Below are 23,122 nucleotides of genomic sequence, written 5' to 3'. Positions count from 1 at the left end.
CATGTAATATGATGGAATTACAGCACACAAATTTTTTTTTTCGTCAACTGAGTCAGTTTCATGATGCAAGATCCAAATTATTTATGCTATAGCGGTAAAGATGATAGAAAATAGAATAGGCCTAACCTATTTAGAGGCTACATTAGAACTGAAAGTCGGAGGCTTCAGCGGTTCATCAAAATGTCATGAAAGAATATGGTAAACAGAAATGTTAAATAGAACTAAAATAAACACTAAATAAAGCAATGAATCACAAAACTTAGAAAAATACAGAGGAGACTAGCGAAGAAAGAAATGTGATAGAATCTGTATGAAGCATTCAGTGTAGTCAAATCTTAGTATCTCAGTGGCCTAGAACAAGCTAAAAGTCAAATGTTAATGACAGGAAGTTATTGAGCTACCAGTTGTCTGAACAAGAACAAAAGACAGAAATATATACAAAAGAAGCAATAAAGATGATAGTAAACCATCACCAGTCAAAAAGAATAAGGAAATTGAATGAATGATATATTTGACCAAATGTTGGCATACATTTTATGTTTTGTTCATGAAACTTACCTGACAGATATATATATAGCTGTATTTTCTGAAGTCCGACAGAATTTAAAAATTCGCGGCACACGCAGTGGGCGGCCAGGTGGTAGTACCCATTCCCGCCGTGGGAGGCGGATATCAGAACTATTCCATTTTCTATTCATATTTTTTTCTGTCGCCGGTCGGTAAACAACTGTTTACAGACCTCCGCCTAGGATTTTGAAAACTTCATTAGCCGCTTAAGTATCCTAATTATTCTTTCGATTATCTTGGATTTGTGGCTAGGCATACGCTATCGTAAATTTCATTGCATTTGATGTCTGAAGCTAGTTAGCCTAGTTTCAGACTTTGTTGTCTGCAGGTAAGGTGAGGCTACCGGAGCTTTCGGTAGACACTCACTTAGTAGATATGACGTTTACATGTTTTCTTTGCATAAGTTCAATGTAATTAGTGTAATGTGTGACTGATTACGGAAGAAGCAGGTTTCATGTACGCATTTTAGAGCGTGTTAGAATCAGGAGTTTTCCTCCACAGTAAACAGAAGTTAGAAATAATGAACCTTCTAACCTCCTGTAGTTTTTATTTTGCCTAACCCTGTGGTATGGCTTACGGGCCTAGAAGAAGTGTCTGCTAGAGGATTACATCAAGTAATCTTAGACTAAAGTGCTCGCTCTCCAATCAGTGTTGTGAAGTGTAGTGCCCCTTGTGTTGTGGAGGGGGCGTCAGATCGGCCCCATAATGCCTCTAGGCCTGGACCTCTGTCGGACTCCCAGGACTCAGGGAAGAGGGCATGTCAAAGCCGCAAGAGGGTTACGGGGGCTCCCCACCGATCTGGCGTCCCTTCGGCAGAACCTGTTGACGCTTCCCAGGCTGCTAAAGATCGTGCACGTGCACGAATCTTGAAGGATTGCTTCTCGTCCTCCGAGGCGTCCTCCCGCGCAAGGGTGAGCTCTGGAAGGAAGGACTCGCGCCCTCTAAGAAGCTTTAGAGAAGAGGACGCTTCACGTCCTCTCTCTCGTTAGGAGGGAACGTCAGATCGGCCCCATAACGCCTCTAGGCCTAGACCTCTGTCGGACTCCCAGGAAACCAGGGAGAGGGCATGTCAAAAGCCGAAGGAGGGTTACGGGTTTTTCATGCTGATCTGGCTTCCTTTCGGCAGGTCCTGATGTCGCTTCCCAGGCTGCCGAAGATCGAGCACGTGCACGAATCTTGAAGGATTGCTTCTCGTCCTCCGAGGCGTCCTCCCCACACAGGGGTTGGAGTTCTCGGAAGGACTCGCGCCTCCTAAAGAAGCTTTAGAGAAGAGGACGCTTCACGTCCTCTCTCTCGTCACGAGAGGATGAAAGAGTAAAGAGACCACATTTTCCCCTTTTAGAAGAATGCACTGGCTCTTTTCCTAAGGGACATTTAAGGAGGCTCATCATCTTGCCAGAAGAGTGATTTGAGCCTCCTGCGAGTGAACGCTCATGTATACATCATTTATACATTATTAAGGAGGCTCATTCATCTGCCAGAAGAGTGATTTGAGCCTCCTGTGAGTGAACGCTCATGTATACATCATTTATACATTATTAAAGGAGGCTCATTCATCTTGCCAGAAGAGTGATTTGAGCCTCCTGCGAGTGAACGCTCATGAAGTTAGAGCTGTTTCAACCTCGCTAGCATTCCAAAAGAATTTGGTAATCAAGGACATTCTTGATTCCACCTTTTGGAGGAGCAACTCAGTATTCGTCTCCTCTCCTCATGGCGCTCCGTATACGTTATAACGTTCGCTTTACTTCGAAAAAGCAAGCTGATAAGTTTGACGGCCGGCAAGCTGCTTTGCACAGTCAAAACAACTTATGTCTCTGGTCTGCATAAGAAGGGCAATTTAGACGTGAGGAAGCTTTTGGAGGTGCTCGACGTCCTGTAAGTAGAGACATTCTCCAGGACGCTCGGCAAGCACCTTGCGGAAGACGAAAGCCATACATCTTCTTTAGTGTTCACACTCTTCAGGAGCCAGCGTGCGGCTCTCCATGGAGACTCGCATGAGGACGTCCCTTAAAAATATTCAAGTCATACGCAAAACGCGGTTCGTCATAACATTGAGATGTTGGCAAGGTCGCTCGCCAGGACGCCTCTTGGCGGGCCTTGCATGCATCAAGGCGCTCAACGAGTTCCTCTCTGGAACGTCGTTCAGAAGACTTGGTGTTCTCTGCTCAGACAGCGCTCGTAAGCTAAGGCAGGACGTTTTTTGAGGACGCTCAGCAGGACGCTTTCCAGGCCGTAAGCAAGGAACTAAGGGACGCTCGGCAGGACGCTTTTGAGGACGCTCAGCAGGACCTTTTAGGGAGCTTCAGCAGGACGCTTATGAGGGACGCTTTGTGGACATTCGCCAGGACGCTTCGGTGGAAGCTCGGCGGAGGACGCTTTGCGAGAGAAAAGACTTGTTGAAGGCGTCTTATTTGCTGTTGAGGACATTTCTTTACGAAATTTTTTTAAAAAGGATTCGAGTTAGCGGAAAGACATACCCGAATTTTTTCTTCGATCCCTCTTTCCTCTTCATCGATTTCTTTGAGAATCGGGAAGATTATATACTCGGATTCCTGGGTGACTTTCGGTCATGTTAAAGGGTTTTCCCCTATTAGCAAAGTGCTAATAGTTTTGTCAAGTCAGGACGTTTTCACCCCCATTGTCATTTAAGTGGGGGACCCCTCATAAATGGGGTAGTTTCTCATTGTCATAGATTTTACCGTTTTTATCGTTTAAGCGGATAAACTCATTACAAATTTCGGAAGAGCTCTCATTCATTTTCAGAGGCTCATCCGGGGAGTAAGAAAAAGACTTGTAGACTAGATCCAGGAAGTCTTATGCCAATATCATAAGAACATTGAACGGTCCTTTTCGATCCTCGGTTCTCTTGATGATCTCTATTCGAATATTACTCAAAATTTTCTTGGCAAAGAGTCTTGGCAAAAGAGTCAAGGAGTTTCTTTTAAAAAAGTCTCATTCATTAGAACGTTGGGACAGTCGGTTTCCCTTTCTTTCTCTCTTCCTCGTCGAGGAAAGATGTAGTAGAGAATTTGATGTTCAAATTTACTACAATACTTATGTAGTTTATCTTTGCGTCATTTTGCTAACGCATGGGTCAAGTCATTTACGCATATCGTATTTACCTCTGCGGATAGAAGCCGAAAGAACTGTTGTTCTAATGTATTTATTTGACACTCCCTTCAACCTTCCAAGAGTTTTCGGAGTAAGAACAACTCTTCAGGTATTGTTACGACAACACCAACTCAGCTTCTGTATTTAGCGAATTCTGTTTCGTTTAAATACGCCTGCTTGAGAGTTTCCTTTTGCTCGATAATATCATACCTATTCCTTCGTAAAGGGAGTAGCTGGCAACTCAGGCAGTTAGTATTCTGTTCACCATTGAAGCTTTCCTTCGAGGAAGACTTCTCCTTCACTCTCTTTTGATAGAGGATCGAAGGTGGTCGATCTCCAATCCTTATTTTGTTTTCTTGAAGGAAAGAATTTAGGATGGAGATCGTTGTTCAGAATCCTATAAATATACTACTTATATTAACCTCGCGACATGATTCTACTAAGCAGTTGAATTGTCCGAGGGGTAGGGCGCATATCCTAGTTTTTCTACGGATTGCGACTTAGACGAGAAGTATTCTAATTGAACTGCAACTCGGGGTTGCCTGCAACCTCCCAGGAGTTTGTTTCAATTTTATATACTTATGGTTTTGTCACGACAACACCATTTCAACTTTTATATTTACCGAAATTCGTTTCGCCTAAAATATAATTGCTCGAGCATATCTTTTATGCTCGGTGGTTCTAGCCGAACGCATTCCTTTGTGGAATATGGATTACCTGGCAAGTCAGGATGACGAGTCAGCGGGAGCTCAGGCTCTGCTACTGCGTATTGAACTGCCGTGCCTGATAGCCGCAGTATCAGCTGGGCCTACCGAGATGCACGGTTGTTTATGTCTCTCTCTCTCTCTCCCCTGCTTTGATTGCCTACCGAACCGTATCTCTGCCCAAACAATCTTGGACTTAGGTCTCTGATTAAAGGGGATTCTCGCAATTATGAAGGACCATCTACTGCTGTGACGATAGATTCCATCGCCTTCGATTATTGCGAGAATTTTCAACAGAGATATCTCTTAGACTTATTCATTTCCTGTTTACCGCACGGTAACAGAAGTCTGTACAAGTCTCCCGCTGCATCGCACTGATAATGCGAATGATTTTGCAGACATCTGAGTTTGTCTTTAAAATATCTCATATTCGTAGGTGTACAATTGTTTCATTGTTCATCCGAATTAACAGATATGTCATAAAGACATCGCCTACTCTCCGACCTGGACAAGCTCTACTTCCAAATGTTCAGACCCATGAGAAGCAGTCCTTCAGGTCGGCTTCCTCCCCCACCCTGTGTTTTCATTACTGAAGAACGCCCCGCTTTCATTGCAACCTACACTTCTCACCGACAGCAATGAATAGCGGTTAGCGTTTTCAGTCATTTGTAAGCACAGGTTCAGAATCTTGAGAATCCTTCTCTCGATTCGTCTGTGAAGACGTAGGTTGCATTCAATATCTACCTTCGTCTTCAACGGTACATAGCGATAAGATCTTCAAGATATGGCAGTCTCTTGGCCAAGGCAAAGCAGTGCTGCCTATTTTCAGTGTTCAATCGGAGGAGGCCGTTTCTGGAGTAAGTGAAGGGAAATGACTATTCCTCCAACTCGACCTCTGTGAATTTCCTTATGGTTTCTATCTTTCCGTCTGAAGTATGAGATAAAGCTAGAAGTCCTAACTATTGTAGAATATGCAAATATGTTTGTTGACGGCCTCTAGGCTCAGAGATTCGGTTCTGTCAAACAACAAAGCTTCACGATCTTTGAGGTCTGTGGAGATCTTGAAATTCTCTGGATCAAAGGTTTTCCGGCATGGGACAACTTAGACGTAGTCTGAGTTTCTGATGCCAAAAGCATTTCGAACCTATCCTTTCTGCGAACTTAATACACGTGACCAGAAAGGCTATATTCTAACCAACCGCTCTAGCCACGGCAAAGAGGGTTAGTGAGGTTTTAGCCAATCTTCAGAGGTTTTTGGCTTTAAAGGACATAATGCGGTCTGTCCTCTAAGCCTTCCGTTCTTGATAAGAACGAAAACCTGTCTAACCCTTTGACCCGAAGGCTTGGAGACCAGGGTATGGCACAAATTATTGGGCAAGGGCATTAGAGTCCTGTGCCCTGTAGGGTCTCTCAATGTTTTTATCTTGATAAAACTATAGAAAGTCAAGGTCAACGGACAATCTGCGGTGCTCCGTAAAAAGACCAAGACTGGTTCATGTCCAAGAACACCCTGGCATTATAGCCAAGGAGTTCTTTTAAGAGGTCTCATTCATTATGTTGGCATAAAGATTTGAGATTTTTTCTTAATATGAATGCTCAAGAAGTGAGGGCGCGGGCCCTCGGCAAGCATTTCAACAGAACATGACACTCAGTAACATCCTGAGTGCCACGCTTTAGCGAAGCAACTCTGTGTTCGCTTCACACTCCCGACAATCTGCGGGTGTTCCGTAAAAGACCAGACTGGTTCATGTCCAAGAAAAACCCTGGCATTATAGCAAGGAGTTCTTTTAAGAGGTCTCATTCATTATGTTTGCATAAAGATTTGAGATTTTTTCTTAATATGAATGCTCAAGAGGTGAGGGCGCGGGCCTCGGAAGCATTTCAACAGAGCATGACACTCAGTAACATCCTGAGTGCCACGCTTTAGCGAAGCAACTCTGTGTTCGCTTCACACTCCCGACGGGATGTGAAGACGACATTTGAGATCTGTAAGTTCGCTAGGACCATACATTTCCGTAGATATATTATTGGGGGCAGGAAGCAACACGAATCCTATCCTATAGAAAAGGGATAGGTGTGCTTTTAAAACTTTGAAGGGTTGGTCGCTTGAGGCGCGTTCCTTTTCCTTTTGTTTAGCCTAGAAGTTATGGAACTAACTTTGATAGGTTAGGTCAGGTGGTGGTTTTAGCTTCGGTGCCCTCAGAAGTATGGTCATATGGTCTAGTCACATTGTGGTCACGCCCCCGTTGACAGATCATCTAGAGCGCACCACATTACAGGTCTCTACCTCGCTGGCAACTCTAGTAACGCAGAAGTAGACTTTGGTGACAGTAATCACGAAGTCGGCTATGCTAACAGGTGAGGAACCAAGATGTATATCATCTACTTAATTTAGTTTCCCAAAAAAATCCTATTTCTGTCTCTTCCCACATCCGAAGGTGGGATTCAGCTATATATATATCTGTCAGGTAAGTTTCATGAACAAAATGTTATTGTTATAATACAATTAAGTTTGTTCATACTTACCTGGCAGATATATATAATTAAAGTGCCCACCCACCTCCCCTCAGGAGACAGTGGCACTGATAAAATATGAATAGAAAAGGGAATGGGAAATAGTTCCTGATATCCGCCTCCCACGGCGGGAATGGGTACTACCACCTGGCCGCCCACTGCGTGTGCCGCGAATTTTTAAATTCTGTCGGACTTCAGAAAATACAGCTATATATATATCTGCCAGGTAAGTATGAACAAACTTAATTGTATTATAACAATAACATATTTTGAATCCCACATTTTTGCCTTCTTGATGGAAGTTTGTGCCTTCCCTTTATATGTAATTTTCTCAAATATTTCTAACTCTTGAAGGCAACATATTTACTATTAATTTTTTCTGCAATACCCACTGGGTGGGATAGGAAAATAAGCACCATTCTTTTACAGTATTTTGGTCCCTCAATATTAATGACAAGTATTTTATCAAAGAGGTTTATTTTCTTGAAAATCAAGCATTTTGTATGGAGTCTTTGATTACTTTTAATTTTTATGATATTGATTAGTGCACATTTTAACACTTTCATATGTTTTCACACATGGGATATGTTCACACATGTCAGTAGCTTTTGATATTTGGTGCATAGTAATTTGTCTTACCACTGAAATGCACCTGAAAGATATTTATGCATGAGATGTATGTTTACCTTGACTCTATCTATCATTTTTGGCACATTATAGTTTACACTTGATGGAAAGAATTTTTACAGGAGGTTTTCTATAGCTTCTAAAAATTGTTTTCTTTCTGAACTTTTATTGCCCATGAGGTATAAACTCATAGCACTTGAAAAAATAGGCAGTATACTTCACATACTAGGTGGACATTATTATGTAGGCAGATCTAGATCACCTCTTGTTTTTATGATAGGGGAATAGCAACTTTAGGATTCAGTGGCACATAAATTTTAATGAGAATCTAAATTATTGATGATTTTTTGTTTCTTTTATTTAACCTGAGTTTTGTAGGTAGAATATTTGTGTTTGATTTTGGACATCCCTTGACATAAAAATTAATCTTTCAATAGGTACTCCTTTTACATTGTCCTAAGTTAATTTAAATGAATATATATCGATACTTGTTTACGGTTAAGGAGCTTATCTTTTGATAACCTCGGAATTATTATTTTGTTTTGATTAAGGTACATGAAGTGATCTTAATTTTCATTATTTTCCTTCTTTATCATTATAATGAAATCTGTGGTGGCATGCATTTTAGAATGCTGGATAACAATTAGGTCATCTGCTCACTTTTAAGTTTTGGTCATTTTGTAAACCTTTAAATAAGAATAAAAACTACATATATAAACTAACTCCCTATATAAACTTAAGTGTTAGAGAATTTCATGTTGCAAAGTCATTTCTGGATTTTGTTTTGAAGGGAATGCATAGTTCTTTCTTAGTAATATTCTTTTGAAAGAGACAAGTTAATATTGTGTTGGTTTGTATCATTTTATATAACTTTTGACAGGCTGTCTGGTGCCTCTCCATTCCTTGGTGATACTCAGCAAGAAAACTTATAACAACATAACGGCTGTCGATTATACATTTCCTTTGAAAATGAATTTTTTTCTGGGACTTCGGATCTAGCCAAGGATTTCATCTCTCACCTGTTAGTGAAGGATGCAAGGTAAAGTAAAATGTGGATAAAAAAGTACAATTAAGCAATCTCCTTTACATGAGTGAGAAGGTAGACTCTTCGAAAGTAAGTGAATTATACTAGTTGGAGAATCATTAGTGGTTTTTTTTGAGTCTGCAAATTACGTATGGAAATAGTCGTTGGTCAGTCACTGCGGGTAATTGTTGCTTTATTTATTTCCCATTACCTTCTGTTACTTCGTTTGAATGAAGACCATGTTCTTTGGAAGCTTGAATTTCAAGCCAGTGGCCCATGTGGGCTTGTTTCATATGAATATGTTTCATCTTCTTAATATGATAATAATAATGATATTATTGAAAAAGAAACCCACAAAATCTCTTTGTAACTTGTTTACTTCTAAGTATTTACATTTAGTTTTACTACACACCGAGTACTTTCAGGCCCTATCTGTGGCCCATTTTCAAGAGATGTTTGGGATGTTAGCCTGGGTCAAGGCCCAGCAGTCTTCTGGAACTTCTTCTCGTTGAGCTGTCATTTATGTGATGGCTGGTCTGGTTTCCTTGAGAGTTGCCAATCCCCTCTTGTCGCTCTGATATCCTGAGCTGATGGTCAATGGAATTAATCCTTGAGGTAAGGGTGTGGTCACCAAAAGTCTGTTGGGCAGGAAACCTAATCTCCAGGTCAGCAGGGTCAATCTTAGCTTCTTTTAATATCAAAGCTCGGCTTATGGGATCTTCTGAGGTAAAACCTTTGTTTCCTTCTATTACTTTAATCTCTCTGATGAGTGCACCTTCTACTACCCTCCTGTGACTAATTTTGTTGCTTTTGTATATAAGCCTACTGTTTTTGAAATCCATCCTATGGTCATTTTCCCAACAATGTCTAGCTATAGCACTCCCCTGAGAGTTAAGTAGTACTGCCCTTCTATGTTTCTAGTCCTTATTCCCCTACCAGATTACCCCACATATCTGTCTCCACAATTGTTGCAATTGATTATGTATACCCCAGCTACATCATCTGTATTACTGTCTTCCAATTTATTTTTACATACTTTGTTTTTTACGGTATTATCAAAGGTATATACAAATTTATATTTACTTTCTTTAATTTTTGAAGTGATTTGTTTCATTTTAGGCATAAAAGGGAGGGCAACTATTTTCTTGTTTTCTTTATTCCATGTACTCTCTACATTTGCTCTGTAAAAAAATTTTCTTGCTTTGTTGAGTGCCCTTTTTCTGAACCATTCCAGGTATGCTAATGCATTGAAGCTTTTACCGATGTAATATATTTCTTGTTCTATCTTGCAAGGGTCACATGTTCTCATTGCCCTAAGAAATAAACCTGTTAGAACCCCATATTTTTATATCATGACTGTGAAAAGAAAAGAAATGAATATATGAGGTTTGTATGTGTGTGCTTTCTATATGTGCTGAATTCATATCCTGTTTCTTTTCTTTCTATGAGTATGTCTAAAAAGGGCAGTTTATTATTGTTACTTTTATCTAAAGTGAACTGGATATTGTTATCAAACTTATTGAGTTCATCTAGAAAAGTTTCTATTTCATTTTCAACCCCTTGCAGAATAGCAAAAATATCACATATCTCCACCATCTTTGCAGTTTTAAGTTAGGGACATTAACATTAGGATTTAGATTAGTTTCGAAATATTCCATATGGATGTTAGCGAGTATAGGTGATAATGAGGACCCCATAGCTACTCCATATATCTGTTTGTAAACTTGTCCCTCAAACGTGAAATAAGTATCACTGACACAATTTAATCAACTCAAGGAAGACGCCTATTTCGATGTTTGGATTGAAAATACCTCATTATGTTTAGTTCTGAAGGAATTCTAATACTTTATCTAAGGGGACATGGTGAATAATGCTACTACATCAAAACAAACCATGTGTCCCTTTATATTCTTTTTCTTAACTTTGTTTATGAAAATGAATGTTTAATATGGGATTCTGAAATATACCTAAGTATATTCCTAGTTCTCCAGCTAATCACACAGCTAAGTTTTTTGTTAGGAGATTTCCTACTAGAAAACAATAGGGCATAGTGGGCAGCCCTCCTTGTGTATTTTGGGGTCTGCCATATATATATGCAAGTTCAGGTAATTTACTTGAGAATAATTTATTGCATAGCATGTCCTCCCCATTACCTAGTCTACTGATTATTTTCTTAACATTCTGATAAAGGTATTCTGAGCTTTTGAATGTTGGAGGATTCTCTATTTTAGCATAAGTAGTTTCATCATCTAGTAGCTTACATTTTAACCCTATATTCTGAACTATTCATGATAACAATACTACCCCCTTAGTCAGCTTTCATGATTCTAATGTCTCTGTAGCTTTTTAATCCCCTCAGAGCGATACTAAATCTCCTTGGCAAGATATCTCCAAGTTTGCTTTCATTACTCCCTATCATCACTCCTCTGAGAAAAGGGGCTAAATCATTGTAATGTTCAACATTAAGGTAGTTAATCTTGCTGTTGAATTCTATGTTAATATTGTTTGTAGTCCCTGCACAGAAATTTAATCCTAGCCCTAGTGCTGCTGTTTCATCCCTAGTCAATAATCTACTTGAGATATTCTTTATATTATCCATATTGCTAAATTTGTTCATGAAACTTACCTGTCAGATATATATATAGCTGTATTTCTGACGTCCGACAGAATTTCAAAACTCGCGGCACACGTAGTGGGGCGGCCAGGTGGTAGTTACCCATTCCCGCCGCTGGGAGGCGGATATCAGGAACCATTCCCATTTTCTATTCATATTTTTTCTGTCGCCTGTGCTGCAAACAACTGTTTGCAGTACCTCCGTCTAGGATTTTTGATTATCTCGCTTAATATTATCTGGATTGACTTTTGGTATCGACTTCTGGATTGTTGGATTGGCACGCGTAATAGTGGATTGGTTTTTGATTTTGGATTGGCTTTTCTGTGTACATGATGTCGGGATCAAGTACTGGAAGTTTCAGAGTGTGTGTGAGGAGTGAATGTAAGGTGAGGCTTCTTAAACCTTCAGTTGATCCTCACACAGTTTGTATGGATTGCAGGGGGCATGTTTGCTTGGTTGATGATCGGTGCAATGAATGTAAGGATTTGGATGATGATAAATGGAAGATGTATGAGACCTATCGACGTAAATTGGAGCGCGATAGAGTCAGGAGGTCTTCCTCCAAGGGCAGTTCTACTAAAGGTAAGGATAGTAACATTTCTCCTCCTCTAACACCAGTAGATTTTGCTCAGCCTAATCCTGTTTTGTTGCCTCGGGCCCCAGTGCTGTGTCTGGAGAAGGTAACTCCCTTTCTCTGATTCTGGATCTATTCGTGCTCTCGAATCTAAAGTTTTGGCCCTAGAAAACCGGCCCTGTGAAAGTTTGTGTTAGTGCCCTAGTGTTGTGGAGGGGGCGTCAGATCGGTCCCATAATGCCCTCTAGGCCTAGACCTCTATCGGACTCCCAGGACTCAGGGAGTGGGTATGTCGAAAGCCGCAACAAGAGGGTTACGGGGGCTCCCCACCGATCTGGCGTCCCTTCGGCAGGCCTTGTTACTAAATCCCAGGCTGCCAAGGAGCGCGCACGAGCGCGTGTCCTGAAAAGATTGCTTTTCGTCCTCCGAAGCGTCCTCCCCGCGCAAGGGTGGAGCGCTCGGAGAGACTCGCGTCCGTTGAAAAGGACCTTTCGCTTTGAGGACGCTTCACGTCCTATGTCCTCCTCTTTCGTCAGAGGACGCTTATGACGCCTTTCCTCCTCAGAAGAGAGGAAGGCTTTCTACCGACGAGGACGTTGGTTTCCACGCACAGGCGTGTTCACCTGAGAGGCAGATAGCTGTACCTGCTAGAAGGAAGGAGGCGTCCCCTCGCCCCTCGCCTTCTCGCAGGCTCAGTCCTGCCCCTTCTTATGCTCCTTCGTCACCTACGAGGATATCCTAGTGTCCCTTCAGGACCAGTTACGTCGCTGATGGCTCAGAGGACTCGCCCAGCAGCAGTCGAGCCTAAGCGTAGGAAGGACGTTCGGCTGCCCGTCAAGAGGACAAGCAGCCTCATTCTCTCTCGTCTCGCTCGTCTCTCTCTCCTCCTCCGGATCGTCACCGTTCTCGTTCTCCGAGTATCTTTCGCTCTCTCAGGAGAGGACGCTCGCCAGACGCTCGGCGTTCGAAGCAGGACGCTTTGCGCTCTCGGTTCATGAGCTTTGTTGAGGACGCTCGGCAGGACGCTCGGCGTTCTAAACAGGACGCTTTGCGCTCTCTACAAGACGCTTTGAGACGCTCGGCACGGACGCTCGGCGTTCGAAGACAGACGCTTTGAGTTATCGACAGGACGCCTTTGAGGAGCTCCGCAGGACGCTCACCGTTCGAGCAGGACGCTTTTCGAGCGAGGCAGGACGCTTTTGAGGACGCTCAGCAGGACGCTTGCTTGGCTAAGCAGGACGCTTTTGGCGCCTCTCCGTCAGGAAGCTCGCGCTTCCTCTCGTAGGGACGTGTCTGTTAAGACAGTTCCCGTTGCTTCTAAGGACGCTCCTCTTTCACAAGATGTCCGTCCCTCTAAGGATCGACGTAAGGGGCGATTCCGTACCTGTAGCGGGTACTTCCAACCAACGGAAGTCATTGTTCAGGATTGAGACTGCTGGACGTACTCCCTCTCCTGATGGGCGTTCTCCAGTTCCTCTTAGGGAGGAAGGGGAACTTAGTAGTCCAGGGAGTTCCGTCGAAGAAGAACAGCCGGTAGCTTCAGCTGTCTCGGACTACAAGGTTCTTGTTAGGCTGTTACGTTCAGCCTTCGGGGAGAAGTTCCAGCCGGCAGCCCCTAGGTCTCCTCCCTCTCAACTTTCGTCTTCCAAGACCGTTAAGACCCCTGAATTCGTCGAGATGAAGACATCGCTGTCGACCAAGAGGGCGTTTAAGAAGCTTCAAGACTTTATGTCTAGAAGGAAGGATCAGGGCAAGACCACTTTCGCCCATCCACCCTCTAGACTCGCCGGGAAAGAGGAGGTTTGGTGGTATGAGACCAAGGAGGACGTGGGAGTAAAGGTTCCTTCGTCCGCCCTGGGTGACTTCTCCAGTTTAGTGGACGCTCAGAGGAGGTCTCTCTTATCGTCTGCTAAGGTGTCCTGGACTCCTGTGAGACTGACCACCACTTGAAGGACTGCTTCGTACCCTAAATGTTTTTATTTCCTAGACTGGTGTCTGGGAGTTTTAGACCTTCAGTCTAGAAGTCCTGATTCTCTCAGTCTGGGGGAGCTGTCCAGCGTGTTGTCATGTATGGACAAGGCCGTCAGGGATGGTTCGGAGGAGCTAGTTTCTCATTTTGGAAGCTGCTTTCTGAAGAAAAGAGCACTGCTTTGCAATTTTACCACCGCTAAGTCGGTATCTCCCGCTCAGAAAGCGGAATTGCTCTTTGCGCCTCTTTCGGACCATCTCTTCCCCCAGGCTATGGTAAAGGATCTTGCAAAGAGTTGCAAGAAAAGGCGACCCAGGACCTCTGGTACAGTCTTCAAGACGTCCAGCAGTTCCTTCCACTTCGACATTCAGCAAACCCCCGAAGAAAGTCAAACCCTTTCGCGGGGCACCCCCCTCGAGAGCAGCTCCTGAGGGAGAGGTTTTTCGAGAGGAAGAGCTTCATCAAACCCAAAACAGCGAAATGAAGATCTCGTCCTTCAGACGCCAGTCGGGGCCAGACTGGAATTCTTTGTGGAGGCTTGGAGGCAGAGAGGGGCGGATCCTTGGACTCTCAAGATAGTAGAGCGGGGGTACAAGATCCCCTTTTTACATCCCCTCCTTTCCTTTAACATCAACTCCCAGAGACCTCTCTCCATCTTATCAGGGAGAGAAGAAAAAGTATTCTTTTTCGATCTGTTTAGACCAGATGGTCGAAAAAAGAGCGGTGGAACAAGTCTTGGACCTAGAGTCACCGGGCTTCTACAACAGGATTTTCCTAGTGCCGAAGCAGTCGTCAGGTTGGCGCCCGGTCCTGGATGTGAGCAGGCTCAATCTTTTTGTAGAAAAGATCAAGTTCAAAATGGAGACGCCTCAGTCGGTGCTGGGAGCCTTGAGACCTGGCGACTGGATGGTGTCTCTGGACCTGCAGGACGCGTACTCCACGTCCAGTCCACCCTCTTTCAAGGAAGTACCTGAAGATTCGTCTTGGTGGACAACAGGGTTTGGCAATTCAGAGCCCTTTGTTTCGGTCTCAGCACGGCCCCCGATGGTTTTCACAATGATTATGGCGGAATGTAGCGAAAGTGGCTCCATTCGTCAGGGATCAGGATATCTCTATACCCTCGACGATTGGCTGATCAGAGCGTCGTCGAGGCAGAAGTGTCTGAAGGACCTTCAGTTTACGTTAGCCCTAGCAAAGTCTCTGGGTCTTTGGTCAACTCCGAAAAGTCGCATCTGACCCCGACACAGTCCATCGTGTATCTGGGGATTCAGATGGATTCAGTGGCTTTTCGGGCGTTTCCATCCCACCCCGGAACGTCAGCGACTGGGGTAGAGAAAGTCGCAGCCTTCCTAGAGAGAGAAGCTTGTTCGGTGAGAGTGGATGAGTCTGCTGGGCACCATTTTCCTCCGCTAGAAAAGTTTGTCTCGCAAGACTGGGCAACCTCGACTAGGCCTCTTCAATTTTTCCTTGCGGAAGAATGGACGTCGAAAGAGGACCTGAATGCGATCCTAAGGATCTCCAACAAGGTAAAAGTCCACTTAAGATGGTGGCTCGACCCTCAGAAGTTACGAGAGGGCTTCTCCTTAAATCTTCTGAGCCCCGACCTAGTGTTGTTTCTCAGAAGCTTCCATTTCCGGTTGGGGAGCAACACTAGGGGGGGAGGGAGAAGTGTCAGGCTCCTGGAGAGGGGAACAGGTAGCCTGGACATCAATGTAAAGGAACTGGCAGCGATATTCCTGTCGCTGCAGTTCTTCGAAGACAAACTGTCAAGCAAGGTTGTTCAAGTCAACTCAGACAGTACCAGCCCTTGCATATCTAAAGATCAGGGAGGAACTCGCTCCAGATCCCTTTTTCTCTCTGGCGAAGGAAGTTCTGCTATGGGCAGACGCAAGGCGCATCAAGATCCTGACAAGATTCGTGGCAGGTTCAGAATGTCAGGGCGGACCTTCTCAGTCGCCGAAATCAGATTCTACCAACAGAATGGACCTTGCACCAGGAAGTCTGTCAACAATTATGGAGATTGTGGGGACGTCCTCTAGTAGACCTGTTCGCTACATCAAGGACGAAGAGGCTTCCTCTGTATTGCTCCTCAGTTCTGGATCCAGGGGCAATTGCAGTGGACAGCGTTGCTCTGGAACTGGACGACCTGGATCTTTACGCCTTTCCCCCCATTCCATTAAGATCATGGGGGACGTAATGAGGAAGTTCGCAGCTTCAGAAGGGACAAGGTGACTCTGATTGCCCCAATTGTGGCCAGCAAGAGAGTGGTTCACAGAGGTCATGACATTCCTTGTGGACTTCCCAAGAACGTTGCCCTGGAGAGAGATCTACTCAGACAGCCTCACTTCAAAAGGTTTCACCAAACCTCTCCGCTCTGGCTCTGACTGCGTTCAGACTATCGAAAAGTTGGCCAGAGCGAGAGGCTTTCAAAGGCAGCTGCGAGAGCAATCGCTAATGCTCGAAGAGCCTCTTCAAGAGCTGTCTACCAATCTAAGTGGTCCTCCTTCAGGGCATGGTGCAAGAAGGAAGGAATTTCCTCTTCCACGACCTCTGTGAATCAGATAGCAGATTTCTTACTCTATCTAGAAATGTGCAGAAATTGGCAGTTCCTACAATCAAGGGTTATAGGAGTATGTTTGTCTGCCGTTTTTCGCCACAGAGGACTGGACCTCTCCGACAATAAGGATCTGCACGATCTCTTAAGGTCGTTCGAAACCACCAAGATTCCACAGGCAAGACCGCCCTCATGGAATCTAGATGTGGTGTTGAAACATCTGATGCTAAGTCCCTTTGAGCCTCTCCATGAATCTTCTCTAAGGGACTTGACGAAAAAGAAAACGCTTTTCCTAGCTTCTCTGGCGACGGCGAGAGAGTTAGAAATCCAAGCGTTCAGTAGCCTAGTGGGTTTCAAGGGAGACAGCGCTGTCTGCTCGTTGAACCCTTCTTTCTTGGCTAAGAACGAGAACCCGTCTAATCCTTGGCCAAAGAGCTTTTGAAATCAAAGGAATATCGAGTCTCGTGGGCGAAGTCCAAGAACCAGAGAGAGCCCTGTGCCCTGTCAGGGCTCTCAAGTTCTATGTGAATAGGACTAAAGAGATAAGAGGTCCCTCAGGTAATCTCTGGTGCTCGGTGAAGAGACCAGATTTGCCGTTGTCGAGAATGCTGTTTGCTTTCTTCTTGAGGGACGTCATTAAAAGAGGCTCATTCATCTTGCCAGAAGACTGAATGATCCTCTTTAAAGTGAAAGCTCACGAGGTTCAGAGCCGTAGCTACTTCTCTTGCCTTCCAAAGGAATATGTCTATCAGAGATATTCTTGATAGCACCTTCTGGAGGAGCAATTCCGTATTCGCCTCACATTACCTCCGGGATGTGAGAACGATTTACGAGAACTGTAGTTCTTTGGGGCCTTACATTTCGGCAGACACAGTTTTGGGGGCTGAAGGTGGCTCTCTCCCTATCCCTTAGCTTAGTTAGGTTAGTTTATTGTGTTTTTGGTTGATGGTGAGATCTTCTGTGGAAATCTCCCATTCCTTAGTGTTAATGTCAGGGTTTTTTGGTTAGTTGGTCAGGTGGTGGTCGGTTGCTGTGTTACTGCCATATGTTTGGCTAGATGGTCATGTCACATTTGTGGTCACGTCCCCGTTGACAGAGCATCCAGAGTGCACCAGCAACTACAGGTCCAAACCTGGCTGGCAACTCTGATAAAGCATAAGCAGGCTTTAAGTGACAGTAATCACATAGTCTTACTTTGCTATCAGGTAAGGAACCAATAAGTTAATCTTTTATTTTAATTTAAGTTTCCTAAAAATCCTAGTCTGTCTCTACCCACCATCCGAAGGTGTGATTCAGCTATACATATATATATCTGACAGGTAAGTTTCATGAACAAAATGTTATTGTTATAATACAATTAAGTTTGTTCATACTTACCTGGCAGATATATATAATTAGAGTGCCCACCCTGCCTCCCCTCAGGAGACAAGGGTCATGAATAAATATGAATAGAAAATGGGAATGGTTCCTGATATCCGCCTCCCAGCGGCGGGAATGGGTACTACCACCTGGCCGCCCCACTACGTGTGCCGCGAGTTTTGAAATTCTGTCGGACGTCAGAAATACAGCTATATATATATCTGCCAGGTAAGTATGAACAAACTTAATTGTATTATAACAATAACATTTTTATCCAAACCGATAAAATGAAATAGAAACTTTTCTAGATGAACTCAATAAGTTTGATAACAATATCCAGTTCACTTTAGATAAAAGTAACAATAATAAACTGCCCTTTTTAGACATACTCATAGAAAGAAAGAAACAGGATATGAATTCAGCACACATAGAAAGCCCACACATACAAAACTCATATATTCATTTCTTCTCTTTTCACAGTCATGATATAAAAATAGGGTTCTACAGGTTTATTTCTTAGGGCAATGAGAACATGTGACCCTTGCAAGATAGAACAAGAAATAAATTACATCGGTAAAAGCTTCAATGCATTAGCATACCTGGAATGGTTCAGAAAAAGGGCACTCAACAAAGCTAGAAAATTTTTTTACAGAGCAAATGTAGAGAGTACATGGAATAAAGAAAACAAGAAAATAGTTGCCCTCCCTTTTATGCCTAAAATGAAACAAATCACTTCAAAAATTAAAGAAAGTAAATATAAATTTGTATATACCTTTGATAATACCGTAAAAAACAAAGTGTGTAAAAATAAATTGGAAGGAGAAGACAGTAATACAGATGATGTAGCTGGGGTATACATAATCAATTGCAACAATTATGGAGACAGATATGTGGGGGAATCTGGTAGGGGAATAAGGACTAGAATCCAAGAACATAGAAGGGCAGTACAACTTAACTCTCAGGGGAGTGCTATAGCTAGACATTGTTGGGAAAATGACCATAGGATGGATTTCAAAAACAGTAGGCTTATATACAAAAGCAACAAAATTAGTCACAGGAGGGTAGTAGAAGGTGCACTCATCAGAGAGATTAAAGTAATAGAAGGAAACAAAGGTTTTACCTCAGAAGATCCCATAAGCCGAGCATTGATATTAAAAGAAGCTAAGATTGACCCTGCTGACCTGGAGATTAGGTTTCCTGCCCAACAGACTTTTGGTGACCACACCCTTACCTCAAGGATTAATTCTATTGACCATCAGCTCAGGATATCAGAGCGACAAGAGGGGATTGGCAACTCTCAAGGAAACCAGACCAGCCATCACATAAATGACAGCTCAACGAGAAGTAGTTCCAGAAGACTGCTGGGCCTTGACCCAGGCTAACATCACAAACATCTCTTGAAAATGGGCCACAGATAGGGCCTGAAAGTACTCGAGTGTGTAGTAAAACTAAATGTAAATACTTAGAAGTAAACAAGTTACAAAGTGATTTTGTGGGTTTCTTTTTCAATCTTCAGAAGAAAACTGAAAGAAGTTTTTGTTTGGTTAATGATATTATTATTAGTCATCCTCTAATTTAGAGACACCCTTCCAACTATAGACTTTATTGTGTCTCCATTTGGAGGGAAAACTTCTCTCCCCATTTCTGAAAGAGGGAGAGAACTTGTCCCTCCAAAAGTTCAATGAAATAGTTTTGATGATTCTCTAGTTCTTGTATATCTATATGTATTGATTGGACACATGAAATGTTTAGCTGTTTAATATTATAATTTGCTTTATTTGAAAATATAAATTTTGATAAATTCATTATGTATTTATTCAAATGTAAATGATTTTCTTGGAACAGAAAAAGATTGACAGTGGCAGAATCTCTTGCACACCCATGGATGGCCCCTCAGTCCCTAGAACAAGAAGAGAAGCGTCGTGATGCTCAAACAAACATGGATAACTTTAAGTCTTACCAAGCTAGACGTAGATGGAAGGTACGTGTGTTGTTTATGAGAATAAACTAAAATGGGTGATTGTAAAATTTTGGAGGTTCTGGAATGTTGGTATCTTGGAGATGACTTTTATTTTATGTTACATATAACATTATAAAATGGCTTTATCTTAGAAGCAGTAAGTACTCTTGTTATCTGTTTAATGACATACCCAAAATGTAAAGTGCTCAAGTTGTAAAAAAAAATTCATGGACATTACAAATAAGAGGAAAAATCTCATATGTTAGTGAGTAGCACAAGTGTGAAGCAGACTAACTTGTTGAATGTTATCAGATTTTCTTTGTTTTTGCAAGTGCAGTGTTCCTCAGACTATGGTCTTTTTTCATGAACTGTCCATCCAGCCCATTGTCCACTTTTTTTCATCCATTAATTTTTCCAGTAAGTTATTGCTTTCTTTGCTGAAGGAACTGTAGACAAATTTAGCTCTACTTAAGTTTATTTATCACTGGGCTTGTGGTTATGGTGCCTCTGGTCAAGCAGTTTTTTTGCAGTCGCCTCCCGTTCATTTTTTGCTTATGTTTTTGTGTGTAAGGCTGGTTAGTGCAGTTTGCCATAAAAGTAAGCAGTTATTTACATCTTTCATTGTATTATGATGTAATTTTGTTCTTTTGATTACAATGAGAGTGTTTTTTAATTATTTTTGAAGAGGTTAAATTAAGTCAGTTTTTTTCTTATTGTGATCTTTTATAATATAACTTTGCTTTCCAGTGTTCCAGTGCTAAATGAATTAGATTATAATAAGAAAATACAATTTTCATAAATTCAACTTCCCTGACAGATATATACTTAGCTATAGACTCCGTCGTCCCCGACAGAAATTCGAATTTCGCGGCACACGCTACAGGTAGGTAGGTAGGTCAGATGATCTACCGTCCTGCCGTTGGGTGGCAGGAATAGGAACCATTACCTTCTAGAACCAGATTTTCTCTGTCGCCATATTGTAAACATACGTTTGCGATATCTCCTGACTTGATTTTCGTGTTTCATCGCCATCGATCTTCTGGGCTGTCTTTTGCAGGGAAGTACTGGGTCTTTGGCTCGGCATACGCTTTTATTAACTTTTATTAACTTTTTAATGAATTTGGCTTCGAAAATTTCGAAGAATATATGACGTGTAACTACCGAAATTGTCGGTAGACACTCACATAGTTTGCAAGAAAGGGAAACATAGTTTGCAAGAAAGGGAAATATTAATATTTATTCATTAATATGTGTAATTAGTGTTAGAATTGATTGAGGAAATATACTGACTTTCTACTTTAGGGAGTCAGAAAAGAATATAACTAGATATGCATCCTTTAGAAGTTTTATTGGCTACTCGTACTAACAAGCAGTTAGAGTATTAACAGTACTAGTAGTGTTGCATCCTCATCATCTTCTTATTTCACAGAAACTCCAAATTCATAATTGCAATTTGAAGACAAAGGATGTAATGTGAGCTATTAAAAGGTAAGAAGTGATTACAGTGTTCCCCATTGCAGTGGAGGGTGCGTCTGATTGGCTCTGTCTCGCTCCCAGGTCTAGACCTCTTCCAAACTCACAAGCCCAGAGGAGAAGGAATGTCGAAAGCCGCACGGAGGTTTCAGAGAATCCCCACCGGTCAGGCGTCCCCTCGGCAGATTCTGTAGAACGTCCCAGACTGCCAAGTTCGCCATTGGAAAGGCGTCCTAAAATAGTGGAGGGTGCGTCCGATCGGCTCTGTCTCGCTCTCAGGCCTAGACCTCTTCCAAGCTCACAAGCCCAGAGGAGAAGGAATGTTGAAAGCCGCACGGAGGTTTCAGAGAATCCCCACCGGTCGGGCGTCCCCTCGGCAGGTTCTGTAGTAGTGTCCCAGACTGCCAAGGATAGCCGTTGGAAAGGCATCCTAAAACAGTGTTTTGTTCATGAAACTTACCTGTCAGATATATATATAGCTGTATTTCTACGTCCGACAGAATTTCAAAACTCGCGGCACACGTAGTGGGGCGGCCAGGTGGTAGTACCCATTCCCGCCGCTGGGAGGCGGATATCAGGAACCATTCCCATTTTCTATTCATATTTTTTCTGTCGCCGGTGCTGCAAACAACTGTTTACAGTACCTCCGTCTAGGATTTTTTGATTATCTCGCTTAATATTATCTGGATTGACTTTTGGTATCGACTTCTGATTGTTTGGATTGGCACGCGTAATAGTGGATTGGTTTTTGATTTTGGATTGGCTTTTCTGGGTACATGATGTCTGGATCAAGTACTGGAAGTTTCAGAGTGTGTGTGAGGAGTGAATAAGGTGAGGCTTCTTAAACCTTCAGTTGATCCTCACACATTGTATGGATTGCAGGGGGCATGTTTGCGTGGTTTGATGATCGGTGCAATGAATGTAAGGATTTGGATGATGATAAATGGAAGATGTAATGAGACCTATCGACGTAAATGGAGCGCGATAGAGTCAGGAGGTCCCTTCCTCCAGGGCAGTTCTACTAAAGGTAAGGATAGTAACATTTCTCCTCCTCTAACACCATAGTTTTATTTTTGCTCAACTAATCCTGTTTTGTTGCCTTGGGCGGGCCCCAGTGCTGTGTCTGGGGAAGGTAACACCTTTCTCTGATTCTGGTAGTCTATTCGTGCTCTCGAATCTAAAGTATTGGCCCTAGAAACGGCCCTGTGAAAGTTTGTGTTAGTGCCCTGTGTTTGTGAGGGGGCGTCAGATCGGCCCCATAATGCCTCTAGGCCTAGACCTCTATCGGACTCCCAGGACTCAGGGAGTGGGTATGTCGAAAAGCCGCAAGAGGGTTACGGGTGGGGCTCCCCCCACCGATCTGGCGTCCCTTTCGGCAGGCCTTGTTGCTAAATCCCAGGCTGCCAAGGAGCGCGCATGAGCGGCGTCCCTGAAAGATTGCTTTTTTCGTCCTCCGAAGCGTCCTCCCCGCGCAAGGGGTGGAGCGCTCGGAGAGACTCGCGTCCGTTGAAAAGGACCTTTTCGCTTTGAGGACGCTTCACGTCCTATGTCTCCTCTTTCGTCAGAGGACGCTTTATGACGCCTTTCCCTCCCCTCAGAAGAGAGGAAGGTTTCTTTACTAACGAAGATGACGTTAGTTTCCACGCACGGCGGCCGTTTTCACCCCTGAGAGGCAGATAGCTGTACTGCTAGAAGGAGGAGGCGTCCCCTCGCCCCTCGCCTTCTCGCAGGCTCAGTCCTGCCCCCCTTCTTTTGCTCCTTCGTCACCTACGAAGGATATCCTAGTGTCCCTTCAGGACCAGATTACGTCGCTGATGGCTCAGAGGACTCGCCCAGCAGCAGTCGAGCCTAAGCGTAGGAAGGACGTTCGGCTGCCCGTCAAGAGGGACGAAGCAGCCTATTCTCTCTCCCCGTCTCGCTCGTCTCTCTCTCCTCCTCCGGATCGTTAACGTTTCTCGTTCCTCCTAGCAGATCTTTTACTCTCTCAGGAGAGGAAGCTCGTCAGGACGCTCGGCGTTCGAAGCAGGACGCTTTGCGCTCTCGGCAGGTAGCGGGTTGAGGACGCTCGCAGG

The 23,122-nt window shown here is 43.4% G+C and overlaps 1 protein-coding gene across 1 annotated transcript in view; it reads left to right on the top strand.

Annotated features, from left to right (window-relative positions):
- LOC135203062 (death-associated protein kinase 1-like) overlaps positions 1-23,122 on the top strand; it is a gene marked incomplete in the record, with an annotated part of 212,619 nt that overhangs the window by 33,490 nt on the left and 156,007 nt on the right. The window contains 2 exon segments of the mRNA XM_064232667.1: positions 8,489-8,562; positions 19,463-19,598. Coding sequence (XP_064088737.1) covers positions 8,489-8,562; positions 19,463-19,598 — 210 coding nt within the window.

Source organism: Macrobrachium nipponense, chromosome 33, assembly GCF_015104395.2.
Source record: "Macrobrachium nipponense isolate FS-2020 chromosome 33, ASM1510439v2, whole genome shotgun sequence".
Taxonomy (NCBI): Eukaryota; Metazoa; Arthropoda; class Malacostraca; order Decapoda; family Palaemonidae; genus Macrobrachium; species Macrobrachium nipponense.
The sequence above is the reverse complement of the archived record's forward strand: the minus strand, read 5'-3'. Positions and strand labels throughout refer to the sequence as shown.